This window comes from Ranitomeya imitator, chromosome 4, assembly GCF_032444005.1.
Source record: "Ranitomeya imitator isolate aRanImi1 chromosome 4, aRanImi1.pri, whole genome shotgun sequence".
Taxonomy (NCBI): Eukaryota; Metazoa; Chordata; class Amphibia; order Anura; family Dendrobatidae; genus Ranitomeya; species Ranitomeya imitator.
The window spans coordinates 508,329,000-508,352,239 of NC_091285.1; the positions used below are offsets into that span (position 1 = coordinate 508,329,000).

At 43.9% G+C, this 23,240-nt stretch overlaps 1 protein-coding gene across 2 annotated transcripts in view; it reads right to left on the minus strand.

Annotated features, from left to right (window-relative positions):
* The window catches only part of ATP8B4 (ATPase phospholipid transporting 8B4 (putative)), a 372,592-nt gene that overhangs the window by 255,038 nt on the left and 94,314 nt on the right, over positions 1-23,240 (minus strand). For both annotated transcript variants that reach the window (XM_069766048.1, XM_069766049.1), the window contains 2 exons: positions 21,278-21,376; positions 13,951-14,012 (listed from right to left, as the gene is read on the minus strand). In XM_069766048.1, the coding sequence (XP_069622149.1) occupies positions 13,951-14,012; positions 21,278-21,376 (161 nt within the window). The remainder of the gene's footprint in view (positions 1-13,950; positions 14,013-21,277; positions 21,377-23,240) is intronic.

Consider the following 23,240-nt stretch of genomic DNA (forward strand, 5'->3'; position numbering starts at 1 on the left):
AAATTGCCCAATAAATTTTAGGCTCCATTTTATCTTATTGCCCATGTGGAAATGAACAAATTGAGGCTAAAAGGAATTTTTTTTGTCAAAAAAAGAGTACTTTTTCATTTTTGCGGATCAATTTGTGAAGCATCTGGGGGTTCAAAGCGCTCACTATGCATCTAGATAAGCTCCTTGGGGGGTCTAGTTTCTAAAATGGGGTCACTTGTGGGGGATCTCCATTGTTTAGGCACACAGGGGCTCTCCAAACGTGACATGGTGTCCGCTAACGATTGGAGCTAATTTTTCATTCAAAAGTCAAATGGCGCTCCTTCCCTTCTGAGCCTTGCCGTGTGCACAAACAGTGGTTTTTGACCACATATGAGGTATCGGTGTTCTCAGGAGAAATTGCCCAACACATTTTAAGATCCATTTTATCCTGTTGCTCATGTGAAAATGAAAAAATTGAGGCTAAAAGAAATTTTTTGTGAAAAAAAAGTACTTTTTTTTTATTTTTACGGATCAATTTGTGAAGCACCTCAAAGTGCTCACTATGCATCTAGATAAGCTCCTTGAGGGTCTAGTTTCCAAAATGGGGTCACTTGTGGGGGAGCTCCAATGTTTAGGCACACAGGGGCTCTCCAAACGCGACATGGTATACTCAGGACAAATTGTACATTAACTTTTGGGGTCCAGTTTCTCCTTTTACCCTTGGGAAAATAAACAAATTGTTGCTAAAAGATCATTTTTGTGACTAAAAAGTTAAATGTTCATTTTTTCCTTCCATGTTGCTTCTGCTGCTGTGAAGCACCTGAAGGGTTAATAAACTTCTTGAATGTGGTTTTGAGCACCTTGAGGGGTGCAGTTTTTAGAATGGTGTCACTTTTGGGTATTTTCAGCCATATAGACCCCTCAAACTGACTTCAAATGTGAGGTGGTCCCTAAAAAAAATGGTTTTGTAAATTTCGTTGTAAAAATCAGAAATCGCTGGTCAAATTTTAACCCTTATAATTTCCTAGACGTTTGGTGCAGCAGCTTTTTTGCAAAAAACGCATCAACCAAATGCCCTGTTTTTTACATCTTTTTACTAGCACTTGCGGATTACTGTGATTTTTTGAAACTGAGTGTTTTAGGTTCTACTATGCTCTTTTGTGTCTTCAAGCTTCTTGGTGGTGTGTGAACATTTTCCTACAGACTTGTTCACTGTGCAAGTAGCCCATGTGTTCCGGTTTCCATAATTGTTCTCTTGTGTCTACAAGACTAGGGAGTTACCCACCACTCCTCTTGGGCTATCTGCACAAAAGCTGTTCCACTCAGCATGTCCACATGGACTTTTCCTCTCTGAACCCTGTTCACACAGGTAATATACAGATGATCAGGTTTTTAAATACATCAGATAGGGATTGCATACATCAGTTAGGACTGCTCTGATATGGGTATACCTTGAAGTTTGGTGGAGCAGCTTAGTATACATTTTTTGCAAAAAACGTATCAACTAAATACCCTGTTTTCTACATCTTTTTACTAGCGCTTGCCGATTACTGTGATTTTTTGAAACTGAGTGTTTTTGGTTCTACTATACTCTTTTGTGTCTTCAAGTTTATTGGTGGTGTGTGAGCATGTTCCTACAGACTTGTTCACTGTGCAAGTAGCCCATGTGTTCCTGTTTCCTTATAACTTCCTAGCAAAAAAAAATTTTGTTTACATCAGCACAATTTTGGAAAGTAGACATGTGGGTAATGTTATTTATTAACTATTTTGTGTCACATAACTCTCTGGTTTAACAGAATAAAAATTCAAAACTTGAAAATTGCTAAATAATTCAAATTTTAGCCAAATTTCCATTTTTTTCACAAATAAACACAGAATTTATTGACCTAAATTTACTACTAACATGAAGCCCAATATGTCACGAAAAAACAATCTGAGAACCACTAGGATCCGTTGAAGCGTTCCTGAGTTATTACCTCAAAGGGACAATGGTCAGAATTGCAAAAAACGGCAAGGTCATTAAGGTCAAAATAGGCTGGGTCATGAAGGGGTTAAAGCAAAAGGTGGCTACTTTGAAGAACCTAGAATATAAGCTATTTTCAGTCGTTTCACACTTTTTTATTAAGTATATAATTCCACATGTGTTAATTCATAGTTTTGATGCCTTCAGTGTGAATGTACAATTTTCATAGTCATGAAAATACAGAAAAATCTTTAAATGAGAAGGTGTGTCCAAACTTTTGGTCTGCACTGTATATATACAACACTTGCAGGGATTGGCTGTTTGACAGTCGCAACACATTGCCTAACAGCTTCTAGAAATGCAGCAGCAGGGACTCAAATATTTTTCAATCACACCGGAGACACTTAAAACACGAGCATGCGCAGATAACACCTTATCCGAGCACGCTCGCTCATCACTTCTGCTGACATCTTGGGATGCTGTACGGGAAAAGAACAATCTCTCTTCTCCCATACAGCTTGTAAAGGGCCTTAAAAGCCAAGTGACATGTTGATCAGCGCTTGCTAAAAGGAACCTCGGCTCTTTCTATATGCCATACATACTGTAGATCTATAATCATGTATTTAGAGGGTGTCGGTCAGCCCCCAAACAGCTAACTAAACCAATTACACAGGTATGTAGGGGACTTAGCTCCTACAAAACTAACACATGTAGTATAGATTTTAGTAGCATAGTGGGCATTGAAAAAGATTTATCTGGAAAAGATTTATTTAGTAAGGAAATGCTACGGCTTTGATGGATGACCCTAGGTGTGGCCACGTTGTCCGTGCACAGTTGCACCCCCTCGGTTTGCATACTGAGCAGTTTGTCTTATTGACAGCACTGAACACAATCAGCGGCTCTGCACAGACTCTGTAGCCGCGCTCACATAGGTTTATTGCCAGCTGTCCTCACTGGCTCCTACCTGCAACTGCCCCTCGGTACGTGATGGAAGAGCACATGGACCCCTAGCACAGCTGGGCTAATGTAGTGTCACTGATGGAGTTCAGGCAGTATTTGCTTGAAAGCTGCTCATCAAGATACCCCAAGGCTCAGTATGCAAATTAATTGGGGGGGGCGCAACTGTGCTCTTGGCCGTATACCAAAGGGTGCACTGAAGCCGAATCATTTGCATACTTTTTTTATGACAACTAAACGCTATATTACAGGTAACATTTTTAAAGAGACAAAATCCTCTACATATTCATATCAGTGGTTTATGTAGCCTTTGGGGGACTGAAAAACTCCCCTTAAATAGCCAAATATAATAGAACAGGAAACATATAGGGAACTAAAAATTCCTCACAGCTACTCTGCTGGCATCTTCATCTCAGTAGATGTGAGTATAACCATCGCAGGAAAACAAAGAATGGGATTGGGACATCTCCAAACTGGAACCACAGCCTGTTAGCCTGGAAGTGTAACAGCTTCTTGATACTATTAACTGTGTTTCTCAATAGTGATTTATTTCATTAGGAGCTAGCATTAAATGGCGCACAGCGAGTGAACAGTTACTTTAGAACATGCAGTGCCGACTGCAGAACCCGCTGACAGCTGGAGGTAGATGCTTCTACTCCAGATAAATACACTTGTGGGACAACTGCGGAGCACGGGTGACATGTTGTACTTGTAAGCCACATTCAAAGGAAGTCAAAGCTGTGAGCAAAGTTTTCTTTTATGTATCTTTATGACAGTACATCCTGAACTTCCATGGAGTGCACGAGAATGAGAACGAACAGGATTATGCATACCAGTAATTTGGAATCAGAAGGACAAAAATGATTTATTATGTTATTAATGTGATTTTCAGATTCATTTACTTTTATTTAAAAGAAAATTATCCAAAATAAAAGTACACTCCGTGACTTTCAGGGTGCGTTCACATTGCTTTGGGAAAGAACTCCTGAAGCATATGCTGAACATGTGCCAAGGATGTTGAAAGAGTCCTTAAAGTGGTTGTCTACAGATCTCAAAGGGAGCCTGTCGTGTCAAAAAACGCTATCAAACGGCAGATATGGGGTAAATCTGCATGTTGATAGTCTACTAAAGCCATGCGGACACCGCACTTAAAGCCCAACCACCAACAGAAAATTAACTTTATTCCTCCCAGAAGCCTCCGGCTTTCAGTCATAGTGATGTGGCTTCAGCACACTGTCAGCAGCACTGACTGACAGCCAGCTCACCTGTGCATCAGTGCTGAGACGTGTCAGTCAGTGCCGGGTTGTGGTTAATAATAATAATTTTTATTTTTATATAGCGCTAACATATTCCGCAGCGCTTTGCAGGTTGCACACATTATCATCGCTGTCCCCGATGGGGCTCACAATCTAAATTCCCTATCAGTATGTCTTTGGAATGTGGGAGGAAACCGGAGTGCCCGGAGGAAACCCACGCAAACACGGAGAGAACATACAAACTCTTTGCAGATGCTGTGCTGTCCTTGAACCCAGGACTCCAGCGCTGCAAGGCTGCTGTGCTAACCACTGCGCCACCATGCTGCCCATACAGCCACCACTCACTTTGTGCTGAGCGGTGACTGAAGCCGTACCTCAATGACTGAAAGCCGGAGGCTGCTGGGAGAAACAAAGTTAAAGTTAATTTCCTCCACATAGCCACACGTTTTAGTTTGGTGGACACGCGGCTTTAGTACGCCATTAACCCACAGACTAATCCCATATCTGCCGTTTAATAGCACTTTCTGACATGACAGGTTCCTTTTAAACTGTATAAAATTGCAAAGTGCTTGTAAATAAAAGTAATTTTGCAATTCAATGATTATTAAAAATCTTTGCCATTCTCAGGAATGGAGGAATTTTTAATTTTATAGTGTACAGCTCATTACCTAGGTTACCAGCAACCCTCTTGTCTCAGAGTGGCTGGTTACCTAAGCAAGGAGTGGATGCTGCTGGCAGGCAATATACTGTAGCGCTCGCTCATACTGCTCATTGGAAAAGTACTTAGTTCAGTTCAATGGCTGCACTGCTGGTCTGAACGAAGCGATTCACAAGGCTGTTTTGTCTGTCAATCATCAGGAGAGCAGTGGCAACCAAGAAACATGGAAGAAAAGGAGCAATGAACTTCTGAAGATTAATAATAAAAGAAAACTTTTTAAAGCATCTTCTGTGTTGGCATATGTCAGTTTTCCTTGCTGTACAGGACAGTGCAGCCTGTGAAGGTATCAGTGGAAAGTACAGGCTGCAGCCAGGTTATGCATCATTCGGAAATGTTGCAACTTTTCAGAGAAAACATACTATGAAAAAGCAGCCGGGGCTAGGCATTGTGAATTCAGCGGCTTCTCCTCGCTGGACAGATTTCTGCGCCTATGCACACACACAGGGAGAGATCTGTCATTCAAAAATATCTGGGCGGAGAGAAGCAGCTGGGGACCAACCTTACACCAGTCTTCTGAGATTCATAGTCCATGGCCAGCTTTCAAAGCACTGTATATACTCGTGTATAAGTCGACCCAAGTATAAGCTGAGGCACCTAATTTTGCCACAAAAAACTGGGAAAACTTATTAACTTGAGTATAAGCCGGGTATGCATTGTCCCCACATCCCTGTCCTGGTATGCATGGCTCGCCATCCCTGTCCTTGTATGCATGGCTCCCCATCCCTGTCCTGGTATTCATGGCTCCCCATCCCTGTCCTGGTATTCATGGCTCCCCATCCCTGTCCTGGTATTCATGGCTCCCCATCCCTGTCCTGGTATTCATGGCTCCCCATCCCTGTCCTTGTATGCATGGATCCCCATCCCTGTCCTGGTATTCATGGCTCCCCATCCCTGTCCTGGTATTCATGGCTCCCCATCCCTGTCCTAGTATTCATGGCTCCCAATCCCTGTCCTGGTATGCATGGCTCCCCATCCCTGTCCTGGTATGCATGGCTCCCCATCCCTGTCCTGGTATTCATGGCTCCCCATCCCTGTCCTGGTATTCATGGCTCCTCATTCCTGTCCTGGTATGCATGGCTCCCCATCCCTGTCCTGGTATGCATGGCTCCCCATCCCTGTCCTGGTATGCATGGCTCCCCATCCCTGTCCTTGTCTGCATGGCTCCCGTCCCCATCCTTGTATGCATGGCTCCCCATCCCCATCCTTGTATGCATGGCTCCCCGTCCCTGCCCTTGTATAGATGGCTCCCCGCCCCTGTATGCATGGCTCGTTATCCCCATCCTTGTGTGCATGGCTCCTTATCCCTGTTATGAAAGGTAATTCAGTACCACAATGGACATAGAGGTCAGCGCACATACCGTGACCTGGCAATAACCCAAAAAACAAGAACGAGCTCTGAGACGTGGGAACTCTGTTGACCGCAATCCCTAATCCTCTCCAACCACACTAAAGGTAGCCGTGGATTGCGCCTAACGCTCCCTATGCAACTCGGCACGGCCTGAGAAACTAGCTAGCCTGAAGATAGAAAATAAGCCTACCTTGCCTCAGAGAAATACCCCAAAGGAAAAGGCAGCCCCCACATATAATGACTGTGAGTTAAGATGAAAAGACAAACGTAGAGATGAAATAGATTTAGCAAAGTGAGGCCCAACTTTCTGAACAGAGCGAGGATAGGAAAGGTAACTTTGCGGTCAACACAAAACCCTACAAAAACCACGCAAAGGGGGCAAAAAGACGCTCCGTACCGAACTAACGGCACGGAGGTACACCCTCTGCGTCCCAGAGCTTCCAGCAAGCAGTAAAAAACAAATTGACAAGCTGGACAGAAAAAAACAGCAAACAAATAGCAAAGAGGAACTTAGCTATGCAGAGCAGCAGGCCACAGGAACGATCCAGGAGGAAACAGGTCCAATACTAGAACATTGACTGGAGGCCAGGATCAAAGCACTAGGTGGAGTTAAATAGAGCAGCACCTAACGACTTCACCACATCACCTGAGGAAGGAAACTCAGAAGCCGCAGTACCACTTTCCTCCACCAACAGAAGCTCACAGAGAGAGCCAGCCGAAGTACCACTTGTGACCACAGGAGGGAGCTCTGCCACAGAATTCACAACATATCCCCTAACCCTGTATGCATGGCTCCCATCTCTTTCCTTGTATGCATGGCTCCTTTAAAAAAAAAAACACATCAAACTTACCTTCCCTGCGCACCCTCGCTGTATCTCATTCTGGCCAGCAGCTCTTCTGGCCAAGCGATCACGTGTCCTCCGCTCATTAAGGTAATGAATATTCACTCCACGCCCACGGGAGTGGAGAGAGGTGAAGATTCATTACCTTAATGGGCAGGCACCCGTTATAGCCCGGCCGCTGTGGCTGTAACTGTGCACGCTATAAGAGAAATTAATATTCACTGCCAGTGCAGTGAATATTCATTTATCGTTAGCAGTGGGCACAGGCTTTAGCCACAGCCGCCAGCTCCTGCCTCTGTGACCCGCTGCTCCAACGTTCCACCTCCCCGTCAGCTTTCTCGGACGATGACTCGTGTATAAGCCGAGGGGGGCGTTTCCACACAAAAAATGTGCGGAAAAACTCTGGTTATACACGAGTATATACGGTATGTTTTCTCTGAAAAGCTGCAGCATTTCAGTTCAATATGTAAAGTTGAAACTAGAAGTTTACATACGCTATATAAAAAGACACATATGCATGTTTTTATCAATATCTGACATGAAATCAGACTAAACCTTTACCATTTAGGTCAATTAGGATTACCATAATTATTAACCCCTTCCCGACCTTTGACGCCACGCAGGCGTCATGAAAGTCGGTGCCAATCGACCCATGACGCCTATGTGGCGTCATTGAAAGATCGCGTCCCTGCAGATCGGGTGAAAGGGTTAACTCCCATTTTACCCGATCTGCAGGGACAGGGGGAGTGGTAGTTTAGCCCAGGGGGGGTGGCTTCACCCCCTCGTGGCTACGAGCGCTCTGATTGGCTGTTGAAAGTGAAACTGCCAATCAGAGCGATTTGTAATATTTCACCTATTATAACTGGTGAAATATTGCAATCCAGCCATGACCGATGCTGCAATATCATCGGCCATGGCTGGAAATACTAATGTGCCCCCACCCCACCCCACCGATCGCCCCCCCAACCCCCGATCTGTCCGGTACACTGCTCCGGCTCCCCTCCGTCCTGTGCTCCGCTCCCCCCCGTGCTCCAATCACCCCCCCGTGCTCCAATCACCCCCCCTGCACTCCGATCCACCCCCCTCCGTGCTCCGTTCCACCCCCCCGTGCTCCGTTCTACCCCCCCCCCCCCCGTGCTCCTTTCCACCCCTCCCGCGCTCCGATTCACCCCCCCATGCTCCAATCCCCCCCCCCCCCCCGTGCTCCCACCCACCCCTTCATACTTACCGATCCTGCCGGGGTCCGTCCGTCTTCTCCCCGGGCGCCGCCATCTTCCAAAATGGCGGGCGCATGCGCAGTGCGCCCGCCGAATCTGCCGGCCGGCAGATTCGTTCCAAAGTGCATTTTGATCACTGAGATATAATCTATCTCAGTGATCAAAATAAAAAAAATAATAAATGACCCCCCCCTTTGTCACCCCCATAGGTAGGGACAATAAAAAAATAAAGAATTTTTTTTTCCACTAATGTTAGAATAGGGTTAGGGGTAGGGTTAGGGTTAGGGGTAGGGTTAGGGGTAGGGGTAGGGTTAGGGGTAGGGTTAGGGTTATGGCTAGGGTTATGGCTAGGTTTAGGGCTAGGGTTAGGGGTAGGGTTAGGGGTAGGGTTAGGGGTAGGGTTAGGGTTTCGGTATGTGCACACGTATTCTGGTCCTCTGCGGATTTTTCCACTGCGGATTTGATAAATCCGCAGTGCTAAACCGCTGCGGCTTTATGGCGGATTTACCACGTTTTTTCTGCGCATTTCACTGCGGTTTTCGCACAAAGAAGTGACATGCTGCGGAATGTAAACCGCTGCGTTTCCGTGCAGTTTTTCCGCAGCATGTGTACAGCGATTTTTGTTTCCCATATGTTTACATTGAACTGTAAACTCATGGGAAAATGCTGCGGATCCGCAGCGTTTTCCGCAGCGTGTGCACATACCTTTAGAATTAGGCCATGTGCACACGGTGCGGATTTGGCTGCGGATCCGCAGCGGATTGGCCGCAGCGGATTCGCAGCAGTGTTCCCTCAGGTGTACAGTACCATGTAAACATATGGAAACCAAATCCGCTGTGCCCATGGTGCGGAAAATACCGCGCGGAAACGCTGCGTTGTATTTTCCGCAGCATGTCAATTCTTTGTGCGGATTCCGCAGCGTTTTACACCTGTTCCTCAATAGGAATCCGCAGGTGAAATCCGCACAAAAAACACTGGAATCCGCAGAAACGCAGTGCCTTTTACCCGCGGATTTTTCAAAAATGATGCTGAAAAATCTCACACGAATCCGCAACGTGGGCACATAGCCTTAGGGTTAGGGTTGGAATTAGGGTTGTGGTTAGGGTTGTGATTAGGGTTATGGCTACAGTTGGGATTAGGGTTAGGGGTGTGGGGGGGTTAGTGTTGGGGTTAGTGTTGGAGGTAGAATTGAGGGGTTACCACTGTTTAGGCACATCAGGGGTCTCCAAACGCAACATGGCGCCACCATTGATTCCAGCCAATCTTGTATTCAAAAAGTCAAATGGTGCTCCCTCAATTCCGAGCCCTGACGTGTGCCCAAACAGTGGTTTACCCCCTCATATGGGGTACCAGCATACTCAGGATAAACTGCGCAACAATTACTGGGGTCCAATTTCTCCTGTTACCCTTGTGAAAAAAAAAAAATGCTTGCTAAAACATCATTTTTGAGGAAAGAAAAATGATTTATTATTTTCACGGCTCTGCATTATATACTTCTATGAAGCACTTGGGGGTTCAAAGTGCTCACCACACATCTAGATAAGTTCCTTTCGGGGTCTAGTTTCCAAAATGGGGTCACTTGTGGGGGGTTTCTACTGTTTAGCCACATCAGGGGCTCTGCAAACACAACGTGACGCCCGCAGAGCATTCCATCAAAGTCTGCATTTCAAAACGTCACTACTTCACTTCCGAGCCCCGGCATGTGCCCAAACAGTGGTTTACCCCCACATATGGGGTATCAGCGTACTCAGGAGAAACTGGACAACAACTTTTGGGGTCAAATTTCTCCTGATACCCTTGGGAAAATAAAAAATTGCAGGCTAAAACATCATTTTTGAGAAAATAATTTTTTTTTTTTTTTTTTCATGGCTCTGCGTTATAAACTTCTGTGAAGCACTTGGGGGTTCAAAGTCCTGACCACACATCTAGATTAGTTCCTTTGGTGGACTAGTTTCCAAAATGGGGTAATTTCTGGGGGATCTCCAATGTTTAGGCACACAGGGGCTCTCCAAACGTGACATGGTGTCCGCTAATGATTGGAGCTAATTTTCCATTTAAAAAGCCAAATGGCGTGCCTTCCCTTCCGAGCCCTGCCGTGCGCCCAAACAGTGGTTTACCCCCACATATGGGGTATCAGCGTACTCAGGACAAACTGGACAACAACATTTGGGGTCCAATTTCTCCTATTATCCTTGGCAAAATAGGAAATTCCAGGCTAAAAAATCATTTTTGAGGAAAGAAAAATTATTTTTTATTTTCATGGCTCTGCGTTATAAACTTCTGTGAAGCACCTGGGGGTTTAAAGTGCTCAATATGCATCTAGATAAGTTCCTTGGGGGGTCTAGTTTCCAAAATGGGGTCACTTGTGGGGGAGCTCCAATTTTTAGGCACAAAAAGTCAAATGGCGCTCCTTCCCTCCCAAGCCCTGCCGTGCGCCCAAACAGTGGTTTACCCCCACATATGAGGTATCAGGGTACTCAGGACAAATTGGACAACAACGTACGTGGTTCAATTTCTCCTTTTACCATTGGGAAAATAAAAAAATTGTTGCTAAAAATAATTTTTGTGACTAAAAAGTTAAATGTTCATTTTTTCCTTCCATGTTGCTTCTGCTGCTGTGAAGCGCCTGAAGGGTTAATAAACTTCTGGAATGTGGTTTTGAGCACCTTGAGGGGTGCAGTTTTTAGAATGGTGTCACTTTTGGGTATTTTCAGCCATATAGACCCCTCAAACTGACTTCAAATGTGAGGTGGTCCCTAAAAAAATGGTTTTGTAAATTTCGTTGTAAAAATGAGAAATCGCTGGCCAAATTTTAACCCTTATAACTTCCTAGCAAAAAAAAAATTTTGTTTCCAAAATTGTGCTGATGTAAAGTAAACATGTGGGAAATGTTATTTATTAACTATTTTGTGTCACAGAACTCTCTGGTTTAACAGAATAAAAATTCAAAATGTGAAAATTGCAAAATTTTCAACATTTTCGCCAAATTTCCGTTTTCATCACAAATAAACGCATAATTTATTGACCTAAATTTACCACTAACATGAAGCCCAATATGTCACGAAAAAACAATCTCAGAAACGCTAGGATCCGTTGAAGCGTTCCTGAGTTATTACCTCATAAAGGGACACTGGTCAGAATTGCAAAAAAAGGCAAGGTCTTTAAGGTCAAAATAGGCTGGGTCATGAAGGGGTTAAAGGGAACTCGTCAGCATGATTGCGCACAGTAACCTACAGACCTTGTTGACACCGTTATACTGCTTAAAATCATACAATTCTGCTGACAGGTTCCCTTTAATATTTGCCAAATTCCAGACTAATGAGAGAGAGAGAGAGAATGTTTAAGGCATTTTTATTAATTACTGCATAGTCAAAAGTTTACATACACTAAGATTACTATGCCTTTAAACAATTCTGGACTGCCCATATCATGATGTCATGTGTTTGCAAGCGTCTGAGTTAATTAGAGACTCCTGTGGATGTATTTTAATGCACACCTGAAACACACTGCTTCTTTGTGTAGCATCATGGGAAGTTCTAAAGAAATCAGCCAAGATATCAGGAAGAGAATTGTGGACTTGCACAAGTCTGGCTCATCCTTTGGTACAATTTCAAGATACCTGAAGGTGCCTCGTTCGTCTGTACAAACAATTATACGCAAGTACAAACAAGATGGGAACGTCCAGCCATCATATTGCTCAAGAAGGAGACGGGTTCTGTGTCCCAGAGATGAACGTGCTTTGGTCCAACCTGTGCATATCAACCCAAGGACAAAAGCAAAAGACCTTGTGAAGATGATGGCGGAAGCTGGTATTGTACTATATCAATATGGGCTAAAAGGTCACTCTACCAGGAAAAAGCCATTACTCCAAAAGAAACATAAAAAAGCCAGAATAATATTTGTAAATGCACACAGGAACAAAGATCTTAATTTTTGTAGACATGTCCTATGGTCTGATGAAACTAAAATGAAACTTTTTGGACATAATGACCATCATTACGTTTGGAGGAAAAAGGGAGAAGCTTGGAAGCCTAAGATCACGAAACCAACTGTGAAACAAGGCGGTGGCAGCATCATGTTGTGGGGTTGTTTTGCTGCAGGAGGGACTGGTGCACAACACAAAATAGATGGCATCATGAGAAAAGAAGATTATGTAGCAATACTGAAACAACATCTCAAGACATAGGCCAGGAAGTTAAAGCTTGGGCAGAAATGGGTCTTCCAAATGGACAATGACCTGAAGCATACTGCCAAAATGATAACAAAGAGGCTTAATAAGGATAACAAAGTCAATGTTTTGGAGTGGCTATCACAAAGCCTTGATCTCAATCCTATTGAAAATTTATGGGCAAAGCAGAAAAGGCAGCTGCGAGCAAGGCGACCAACAAACCTGGATCAGTTAGAGTATGTACCCACGCTGCGGATTTTCCTGCGGATTTTTCCGCAGCGGATTTGGAAAATCAGCAGTGCAAAACCACTGCGGTTTTCGCTGCGGATTTTCTTGCGGTTTATTCTGCGGATTCTTCTGCGGGTTTTCACCAGCACTTTCCTATTGGTGCTGGTTGAAACCGGCTGCGGAATCCGCACAAACAATTGACATGCTGCGGAAAATAATCCGCAGCGTTTCTGCGCGGCTTTTTCCGCAGCATGTGCACTGCGTTTTTTTTCCCATAGGTTTACATGGTACTGTAAACTTTGGGAAAACTGCTGCGGATCCGCAGCAGTCAAATCCGTTGCGGATCCTCAGCAAAATCCGCAGCGTGTGCACACAGCCCACCAGTTTTGTCAGAAGGAACGGGCCCAAATTCTGATCAACAATTGTGAGAAGCTTGTGGAATGATATCCCAAACATTTGACCCAAGTCATTCAGTTTAAGGGCAATGGTACCAAATACTAATGAAATGTATGTAAACTTTTGACTTTGCAGTAAGTAATAAAAATGCCTTAAAACATTCTCTCTCATTATTCTGGCATTTGGCAAATATTAATAATTATGCTAATCCTAACTGAGCTAAAAAGGGAAAGATTTATTCTGATTTCATGTCAGATATTGAGAAAAACATGCATGTGTGTCTTTTTATATAATGTACGTAAACTTCTGGTTTCAACTGCACATGGCTGCGATAACGCCAGTATGTGATTCATGCTTCATGTGGTTCTGGTGGCATGAGGAAGCAGACATGTTCCCTTTTGCACATATTCCAGTTACATATATGTAAATAATAAAATAAAAGAGGTGAACTGTAATTATACTAACAAACATAGCTAAAGTGTGATTAGGATCCAATATGTCCCAGTATCTCCACTTATTAGAAGATGTTGGATTACTATATATTCTTCAAGTAAAAAAAGCATAGGAAGCGATTATTATCAGAAACAGATATTAGGATTTGAATTTGGCAATCCACTTGTTAAGTAATTGACAAGTGGATTGACAAATTGTCTTGGAAGGTGAAGGTTTCTGGAATGTGTCCGTGATTCAGAGCTCATTCATCCTTTATCAGTGAGTACTAAGAGCGGTTTTTCTCAGTGCCATTCATATCTCTTTTTACTGATTTGTCTTGGATTGTTTTAACAATTATGTAATATTAGAAATTTTCTGCAGCACAAAAACAGTATTTTATTAAAAAAGAAAAGCGCAAAACATCAGGGGAAGCGGAGAAGAATGAGAGCTCTTACCTGTCACCGAGAAGAACCTGCGACTGACGATTGTTCACTTGGTTATCGGTCTTATGGCGAAACTGTCAATTTTCAACAGAAAAGGATTCATGTAATACCAAAGCTGGAGATTACTTAAAAATCAAACATTTTCCTTCTTTGCAGGTTGTTTAGAAATCAAGAAACACTGGATTCTAAATAATAAGCTGAAAGGGAACCTGCCATGTTGATTAGAAATCTGATCTGCAGGAAGAATTAACATAGCAGGAGGAGCTGAGCAGAATACATAGTTTTATTGGGGAAAAAAATCTAATAAAATATTTATTTCAATGGAAACCTATAACCCCCCATTATTAATAAGATTCTGTAACCCTTTATAAAGATACGTCTGTTGATTCCTCTATGGCCCCGAATCACTTCTCACGCAGAGAGAAATCCCATTTTAGAGGTGTGTCTAGAAGTGACAGCACCCTCCCATGGCTGATTGACAGGTAAGTGGCCATGTACCCGTATGTACCAGAGCAAACGACCCGTCAATCAGCCAGGGGAGCAGCTGCTATGCAAGTGAGTCGCCCACCCGGACCGTGGGGTACTCAGTACCGGGTCCAGTACTTAAAGGGACGTGTCACGGCAGCGGTGACCCAGTCCGTGGCCCTGGGCGCCCATGTTAAAGGGATAGTCTTTAAAGGGATTTGTAAAATAATAAAATGTTCGTGACGCCACCTGTGGTATTCGGTCAGGGATGACCAACGCTGCTTAAAGGGGTCCTCTTGGGTGATGTTATGACAGCCAGATGGTATAACTTCCCACAGGTGAAGTAGGTCCCCAGGGCTCCCGGTGAATAGATGGAAGATGGTGAGTGGTGCACTAAAGAACGAAGGACGCAGATGTGCAGTCTTTTTACCTAGTTTACTGATAGTAACAGGCAGCCACAGTCCAGGGCACCAGATCACAGGTACAGGCAGGGTCCGGCCGACTTGGAAGCGAGTTCAGAGTTCAGCTTTACCAGGTGGAGTTAAAAGCCTTCCTTCTAGCGCTGTGGTGTAGTTCCTCATTGCCTATGGCTTCTTAGCAAGGTCCTCTCGGTTATATCTGTCCTTAATTGAAGTGGGACACAAACCCGTATGACAGGTGACTCGAGCCTTTATACAGGGTCTCTATCATGACCCGAGCTCTATGTGTTACTGTGTCTCCTGGGTATTACGGTGGACAGGTTTCGTGTAGTCTAGCTGTCCTACCGGTTTCTGCTGTGCCTCAGAGTACGACACAACCTCGGTCTTCCGGTTAGGCTTCTTTCAGACTTCTGTCGTAACGCGGCCATCGCTAGCATCGGCACGACGTACCGACGGAGTTGAAGTCTTTTAGCACAACGTGGGCTGCGGACGCAGTGTTTCAACGAGTCCGCTGCCCATTGTGAAGTCCCAGGGAGGAGGGGGTGGAGTTCTGGCCGCGCCTGCGCAGTTTAAAATGCAGGAGCCGACGTACGAAAAAACGTTCCATTGAACATTTTTTTTCGATACTACGGCCCCCCAAATACCGACGCATCCAGTGCACGACGTATGGAACGTGTGTCCATACGTCGCGATGCGTCAGTAATACAAGTCTATGTTCAAAAAAATGCATCCTGCAGGCAACTTTGCAGGATGCATTTTTTTCCACAGAACGACGCATTGCGACGGCCCCTAAACGACGGAAGTGTGAAAGAGGCCTTACTGGTATCTGCGCTCTGTCAGGGAGGTAGCCTGGTCGCAGCTATTCCCCCATGTTGTCACTCTACCTGTGCTTCGCTCTCCGGCACATTTACTAAAAGCGGTTCTTCCTTCTGTATATAGCTATCCAGGAGCTACAGCACCTCAGGCTGTACGGCCCCTCACTCGTCCTTCTGCCTCAGACTGCTCCAGTCTGCTGTCTGGCACCAAATGACATTCTTCCCAACTGCCTAGCAACTGCCTAGCAACTAACTCCTCCTCCCGACCAGAGAGAGCAGCTCCTCTGATTTTGGGTGTAGAGCTCCCCCTTCTGGCCTGGAGTCAGAATGGTGTTGTGTGTGCTAATTACCTGTTAAAAAGAATCTTCCATTGCTTCCAAGCGTGACATCACTCTCCCCGTGAGGAAAGCAATGCCACTGTGACAACCAGGACCCTGGGGCATCAAATAAGAAATACAGAGCGAGTCTGAGTAGCTATAAGTGCATCAACATGCCCCAATGCACTTCCAAAATGTGATTTTTCACTGCTGGAGCAGTGCTTTGGGATCATAGACGGATCAACTAGCTTAGCTTATAAAGAAGTATTTACAATATGGGATAACTCAAGAAGAACCCTCCCTAACAAATCCTAAAACTTACCTTTTATTATTAATTAATAGTGGAGTAATATAAACATGAAACATTCTGTCCCTATATTGCTTAAATGATTCTAATATAATGCAAAGGCAATTGCCAAAATATCACTTAGTAACACGCTGGGTGTCAACACTATAAGGCAGATAGGACAGTTTTTACTGGAGCACATGTCCCCCCCAACATGTTTCACTGCAGATGCTTCGTCCTCAGGGAATGGGACTATAGCTAGAGAGACCATCTCTAACTACAGTCCCATTCCATGATGATGGTGGGCATAAGATATGTGCTCCAGTAAAAACTGTCTCCCCAACATGTTTCACCACAGATGCATTTGAATTGATAAGCAAATAAAGTTAAACAACTATTTGTAGTTCTGAAGTCTCTGTCATCCCAGTTCTATTCCCCGCCTAGCGCTGCCTCCTTCTGCTTGACTGACAACCTATATGCTGCGTGACTTCAGGCAAAGGAGTGGTCAGTCAAGCAGAAGAAGGGCAGGACTACAAGGGGCCCCTCGAAAGGTGAGTATATGTTTATTTTTTTATTTTAAGTCTTTTTTAACCTGTTACATATGTGTCTGTGCAATATACTACGTGGCTGGGCAATATACTACGTGACTGGCCAATATACTACGTGTCTGGGCAATATACTTCGTAGCTACGTAGCTGGGCAATATACTACGTGACTGGGCAATATACTACGTGGCTGGGCAATATACTACGTGGCTGGGCAATATACTACGTGACTGGGCAATATACTACGTGGCTGGGCAATATACTACGTGGCTGGGCAATATACTACGTGACTGGGCAATATACTACGTGGCTGGGCAATATACTACGTGTCTGGGCAATATACTACGTGACTGGGCAATATACTACGTGGCTGGGCAATATACTTCGTAGCTACGTAGCTGGGCAATATACTACGTAGCTGGGCAATATACTACGTAGCTGGGCAATATACTACGTGACTGGGCAATATACTACGTGACTGGGCAATATACTACGTGTCTGGGCAATATACTTCATAGCTACATAGCTGGGCAATATACTACGTGACTGGGCAATATACTACGTGGCTGGGCAATATACTACGTGGCTGGGCAATATACTACGTGACTGGGCAATATACTACGTAGCTGGGTAATATACTACGTAGCTGGGCAATATACTACGTAGCTGGGCAATATACTACGTGACTGGGCAATATACTACGTGACTGGGCAATATACTACGTGTCTGGGCAATATACTTCATAGCTAGGCAATATACTACGTGACTGGGCAATATACTACGTGGCTGGGCAATATACTACGTGACTGAGCAATATACTATGTAGCTGGGCAATATACGGTACTACGTGGCTGGGAAATATACTACGTGGCTGGGCAATATATATATATACATAAATACATACATACATACATATGCCCACACTATTTATTTATGGTTTGTTTGTTTTTTTAACGTGGACAACCCCCTTGTGGAAGGTATCACATGACAGCAGCCTTTGTGTAGCCCCATTCTGGACAGAGTGAATAGGCCACAGTGATGGCAGTTTGTATGTCAATTATTTTATTTCATTTCCAGCAATGAAAAGCGAAAGGAAGATGAGAAAAGCAACTAGAGATGATACCTAAGGTGGAATAAATGACAGTTTCTATTCAAGAGTCATAGTATAGTCCCTGATAAAACGCTTAGCTCTGAAATAAGAACAGCTTTCTACCACAGAATTTATGATGAAGTTAACACATAAATGCTGAAATAAGCTTCTATCTGAAGAATAGAGTGATCTAGATCTTGCTACATTTAAGAGTTGAAATATAGTTTACTTATAATCCCCATTGCATAACTAATTTAAGAGTTTTCCTCTCTTACTCAGACATTCTTGTGAGACATCCAACCTGATGTCGTGACACACAAATGTGGCCAGAAAAACTTGTTACGAGTCAATATTTCATATGTTCCCCTTCCATGCGCTCTAAATTAAGTGAACAGTGCTATCCAGTGGAAGGTTGGAGTAATTTTACCATACACAGAAAAAGTGAATGCTGTGTGTATATTCAAGCATCACTTCAATCTTTATATGTTAATTTTATCATTCATTCCATTCTGTATACACAATTTTATACAGAGAATCAACACTTTAAAGGTGTTGTCCAATACATATACCATTTGGTTCTATTTTTAGGACCAACCACTTCTGTGATTTCCTTTATGTTAAAATGCCCTACTATTCTCTCTATACAGCTAATCCCTATAACTGTTTATCTTTGTTTTCTTTTACTTAGTGTGATGTTTCACGAGAACAGAGTCTCAAATGGTACCTCACAGCAAGATGACCCTGCAATCACTCTCCCACAACTTGTATCACCCACTTCTCCCCCAAAACAGGACTTCAACAGGGGGCGGCATATACCAGAGTTACTTTCACTACCGTGCCCTGATGACATCCTACATCATTAGTGGTGATGAAGCCAAGGAGAAGTGACAGCTGCTTCTTTCGTCACCACCACACGTCTTCTGACCCTGCCATCCCATATCTTCAGGTCTGACTGCCACATAGCTTCTGTATCCACTGCCTCATTCACTGAAACAACAGATCATCTGCTGGGGATGATAAAAAGCAGTGTGAATAACAGCACCGCAGTATTAAAGTTTCTGTCACTGCCATGAAACGAATGATTAAAAAAAAAAAAGAGTCTGGTGATGCTGTCACTCACCCTGCTTCTATCACCATCCCCTGACGACGTCTTGTTTCCGTGAACAAAGCGGCAAAGAGGGTATGTGGATGTGGGGAATGACAACTCGGGACAGCAGTGAAAGACGCTATGGTCACTTCTCTCTAACTCCAATACCTTCACCGTGATTGATTTGGGACGTCATTAGAGGGCCGTGGTGAAAGTAGCTATAGTACGTAAGTGACCACAGCTCTGACCCTTGATGACCTGTTTAAGAGGGGTAAGCGGTGTGATAAAAACTTGTGGGTAGTGAGTACAGGGTCATCCTACTATGATATCCCGTTTGAGATTCCCCTCGAATGAAATGTCACAGGAAGCAAAATTATGAAAAAAAAATTTGTAACGTGATTAGCTGTATAGAAAGAACAGTAGGTAATTTTTAAATAAAGCAAATTAAAAAAGGGGGTTAGGGCTTACAAATATATATTTATAAAGGGCATTACAGGAATCGGACGAACCTTTTTATCATTATGTGTTCTAAAGAACTGGACAACTTACAGGATGACTAAGCCCATGACTAATAGTTAAAAAAAAGGCAAAACCTTTGCTAGATTCCATAATTATATCATATGCGTCAATATTACACAAACGTGAAGCTAGCTTTAGGTATAGTGAGCCTTTAAAGGGAAACCGTCAGCAGGATTTCACCCCTCAAACTATTTATACGTGCATGTAACTCTTCCAAAGAAAGTCCAGCAATACCTGTACATGGCCAGTCCGCGACTCCATTACGGAGAAATCAGTGTTTGAATTGAAATGCAAATCAGGCTCTAGATACGAAGACTGTCACTCCCGTTCCATTCCTTGACATCTTCCAGCTTGTGACTACTAACTTGCTTTAAGTCACACGGCATAGAGGCTGTCAGTCAAGCAGGAAGAGGTGGAACTTGGTGGGAATAGAGCTGGAGTGACAGAGGCTTCAGATCTACAAATAGCTCTTCATCCTCATTTGCACAATAACTCAAATCTGATTTCTCAGTAATGGAAGAATGGACTAGTCTTTGAAAGCGCTAGATGCACATGTAAATAGTTGGGGAGAGGCTGCTAACAGGTTCCCTTTTAAGGGGTCCTCTGTATAAAACAAGTTGACTCCAATCCACAGGTTATAACTTGTTGATAGCTGGGTACAGCCACTGGGACACACAACAATAGGTAGAACGAGACGATTCCCGCTAGAATGAAGCGGCTTGACCTGTGCTCCATTAATTCCCTATGGGGCTGGTGAGCGCTGCACTCAGCTTTTTCCTGCAGTCCCATAGAGAATGTATGCCTGACCAATGCTCCATTGTAGTCGGGATAAAAGTTCCTTGTTCTTCTTATGGTGATGGCTCCAGCAGTTGTACGCCCACCAAGTCAATGTTACCTATGCTATGGATAGGTGACAACTTGTTTTCACCAGAAAGCCCCGGTAATAATGCACTTCTAGGTGCAAATCTCCATGGAGCTTGGTCCAGTATGTCCAGAAGACACTGACTTGGCTACTGAAAGGAGCAGACAGCTTTCTTCACTCATCGCTCTTGTGAGTTATCACAGGAAAAGCAACGAACCAGAAGTGTAACCATGAAATGAGAACATCAGTGCTGAATCATACCAAGAAGTGGGTTAGTGGCTGCAGCATTAGGTCAGGGTCATCTGCAGAATCATCTAAGCCACAATGAGGAGGGTGGAATGGTCCATGCTTGATTTTTCTTTACGTTACTACCCTGATGAGCAAACCTCATTTTTCTATTTTCCTTTGTACACTACACCTCGGACATAGTGCCGCCATGGCTTCAGTCACCGCTAAGTACATAGTGAGGGGTGGCTGAATGTACGCCTTGGTACTTTGACTGACATCCGTCTCTACACTGATACGTGGCAGATTTGGCTGTCAGTCAATGTGCCAGCGTGCGCCAACAGCTGCTGCTCACTGTATACTGAGCGGTGTGTGACTGGGCATGCCATGATGACTGAAAGCGGGGGGTTGCAGGGAGCAATATAACTTCCACCCAGTAGCCAGGCTTTCAGTTTGGTGGCCGGGCAGCCTATAGATTGCTATTATTCTGCATATTAATCCTATACCCGTAGGTCAATAGCGTTTGAGGACATGACAGGTTCCCTTTAGATGTTAGGATCTCTTCCTGTGCGCAAAGCACTTTCTTGGAAACAAAAAAAAGAAGCTAACATATTAAAAAATCTGATGTGAATTATATCAATAAGAGAAAAACACAGAAAAGAAGATCTATAATTCATGTCCAAATTGATAGTTCACAAAATACACTTACAAAGTCATCAGTGGCATCTTTCACGGCAGTGATGGTCAATACAAGAACTAAAGGCACGATGGTGGTAAACCACGACAAGGAAGAGATTTCAGGGATCAGCTGCAAGAAGAAACACATCATACTAGCAGACATACCAATATTACCTTTGTACAGCATAAACATATATTATTAATATCAGATCAACCACCTAGAACGACGGAATTCATAACGCTGGTGAGAATCCTGTTTTGAGAATGGAACTGTGGAATTAATGCTGTAGGCGGACGGTCCGCATTGACTTATATGCAGTCTGTGAACAGGAATAGGAACATTCTGTCTACACTACTCACCTCTGGACGTGCTCCTACTCATCATCTCAACCACTTTCATACTCTCATCCTCCTACTTGGACCTTGACCTACTTAGGTTTCTTACAATGTGGGCCTACAGGCGCTTACATGAACACATCTTTTGGCCTCCACTATCGTGATACTTTATCCTTGCACTTGGACAGTGGCACAGTACTTAACTTCACTATTTTGTGCACGGTATGGTAGACTTTGGGTTGTGTACTGCAGCAGGGACACAAGTTATTCTCTTTAGGGTCCACTGCTTATATATTGTGTATGTTTTTTAGGGGTTTTACATTGTTTTTTTAATGCATTCGCATATTCTGTGTTGATAAAAATGTTTCATTTATGCATGGGTGTGCGTGAGCTCTCGTGATGTGTATTTTTTTCATTTGTCGTTTGGTCTACACATCTGTAGCACTTCAAAACGTTATAAATCAAATTCTGTGGTTGGCGGTGCCAATTTTTTTTATTATTATTATGCTATCAGTCAGGGTCAAAAAAGTTGTGACAGCCTCACCTTGCAGGATGCCTGCTTCCGTTTTTATTCCATTTCCATCGATCATTACATCAAGATCGCCAAAAACAAGATTATAGAAAACAGTAAAACTATGGAAATTGGTGGGTTTACACCACAGACTTGTGATGTTAAAGGGAACCTATCACCCCAAAAATGGAAGGTGAGCTAAGCCCACCGGCATCAGGGGCTTATCTACAGCATTCTGGAATGCTGTAGATAATCCCCCAATGTATCCTGAAAGAGGAGAAAAAGAGGTTAGATTATAGTCACCCAGGGGCGGTCCTGCTGTGGTCCGGTTCTGGTCCGATGGGCGTCGCGGTCCGGGGCTTCCCGTCTTCTTACGAAGACGTCCTCTTCTTGTCTTCACGCTGCGGCTCCAGCGCAGGCGTACTTTGTCTTCCCTGTTGAGGGCAGAGCAAAGTACTGCAGTGAGCAGGTGCCGGGCCTCTCTGACCTTTCCCAGCGCCTGTGCACTGCAGTACTTTGCTCTGCCCTCAACAGGACGGACAAAGTACGCCTGAGCCGGAGCTGTGGTGTGAAGACAAGAAGAGGACGTGATCGTAAGAAGATGGGAGGCTACGGACCGGGACGCCCATAGGACCGGACCGCAGCGGGACCGCCCCTGGGTGAGTATAATCTAACCTCTTTTTCTCATCTTTCAGGATACATCGGGGGCTTTTCTACAGCATTACAGAATTCTGTAGATAAGCCCCTAATGCCAGTGGGCTTAGCTCATCTTCCATTTTGGGGGTGACAGGTTCCCTTTAAATGTCCACCGATCAACTACTTATTTGCTGATCAGTGGTTGTTTAGACAGGGAGAAACCTTTTCTTATGTGCACAGAACGATTGGTAACAGATTGTGCTGCGTGCACGATCTATTACCAGCTTAAAGTTCATTTCACCAGACTAACGAAGATTTTTTCCGATTGCGCAGCCTGTTTACAGTGTTAGGTTACACAGGTCTGCGACTAAAAAGCTGTTTGATTATTTTCATCTAATTTCCATGTATTTTGGTGTGCTGAAAACAAAAAAATATTGAAAAAATCCTGGATGTCAGGATTTACCACAAAATGCAAAATTCTCTTCAAATTTAGTATATTCTTCTCAATTTT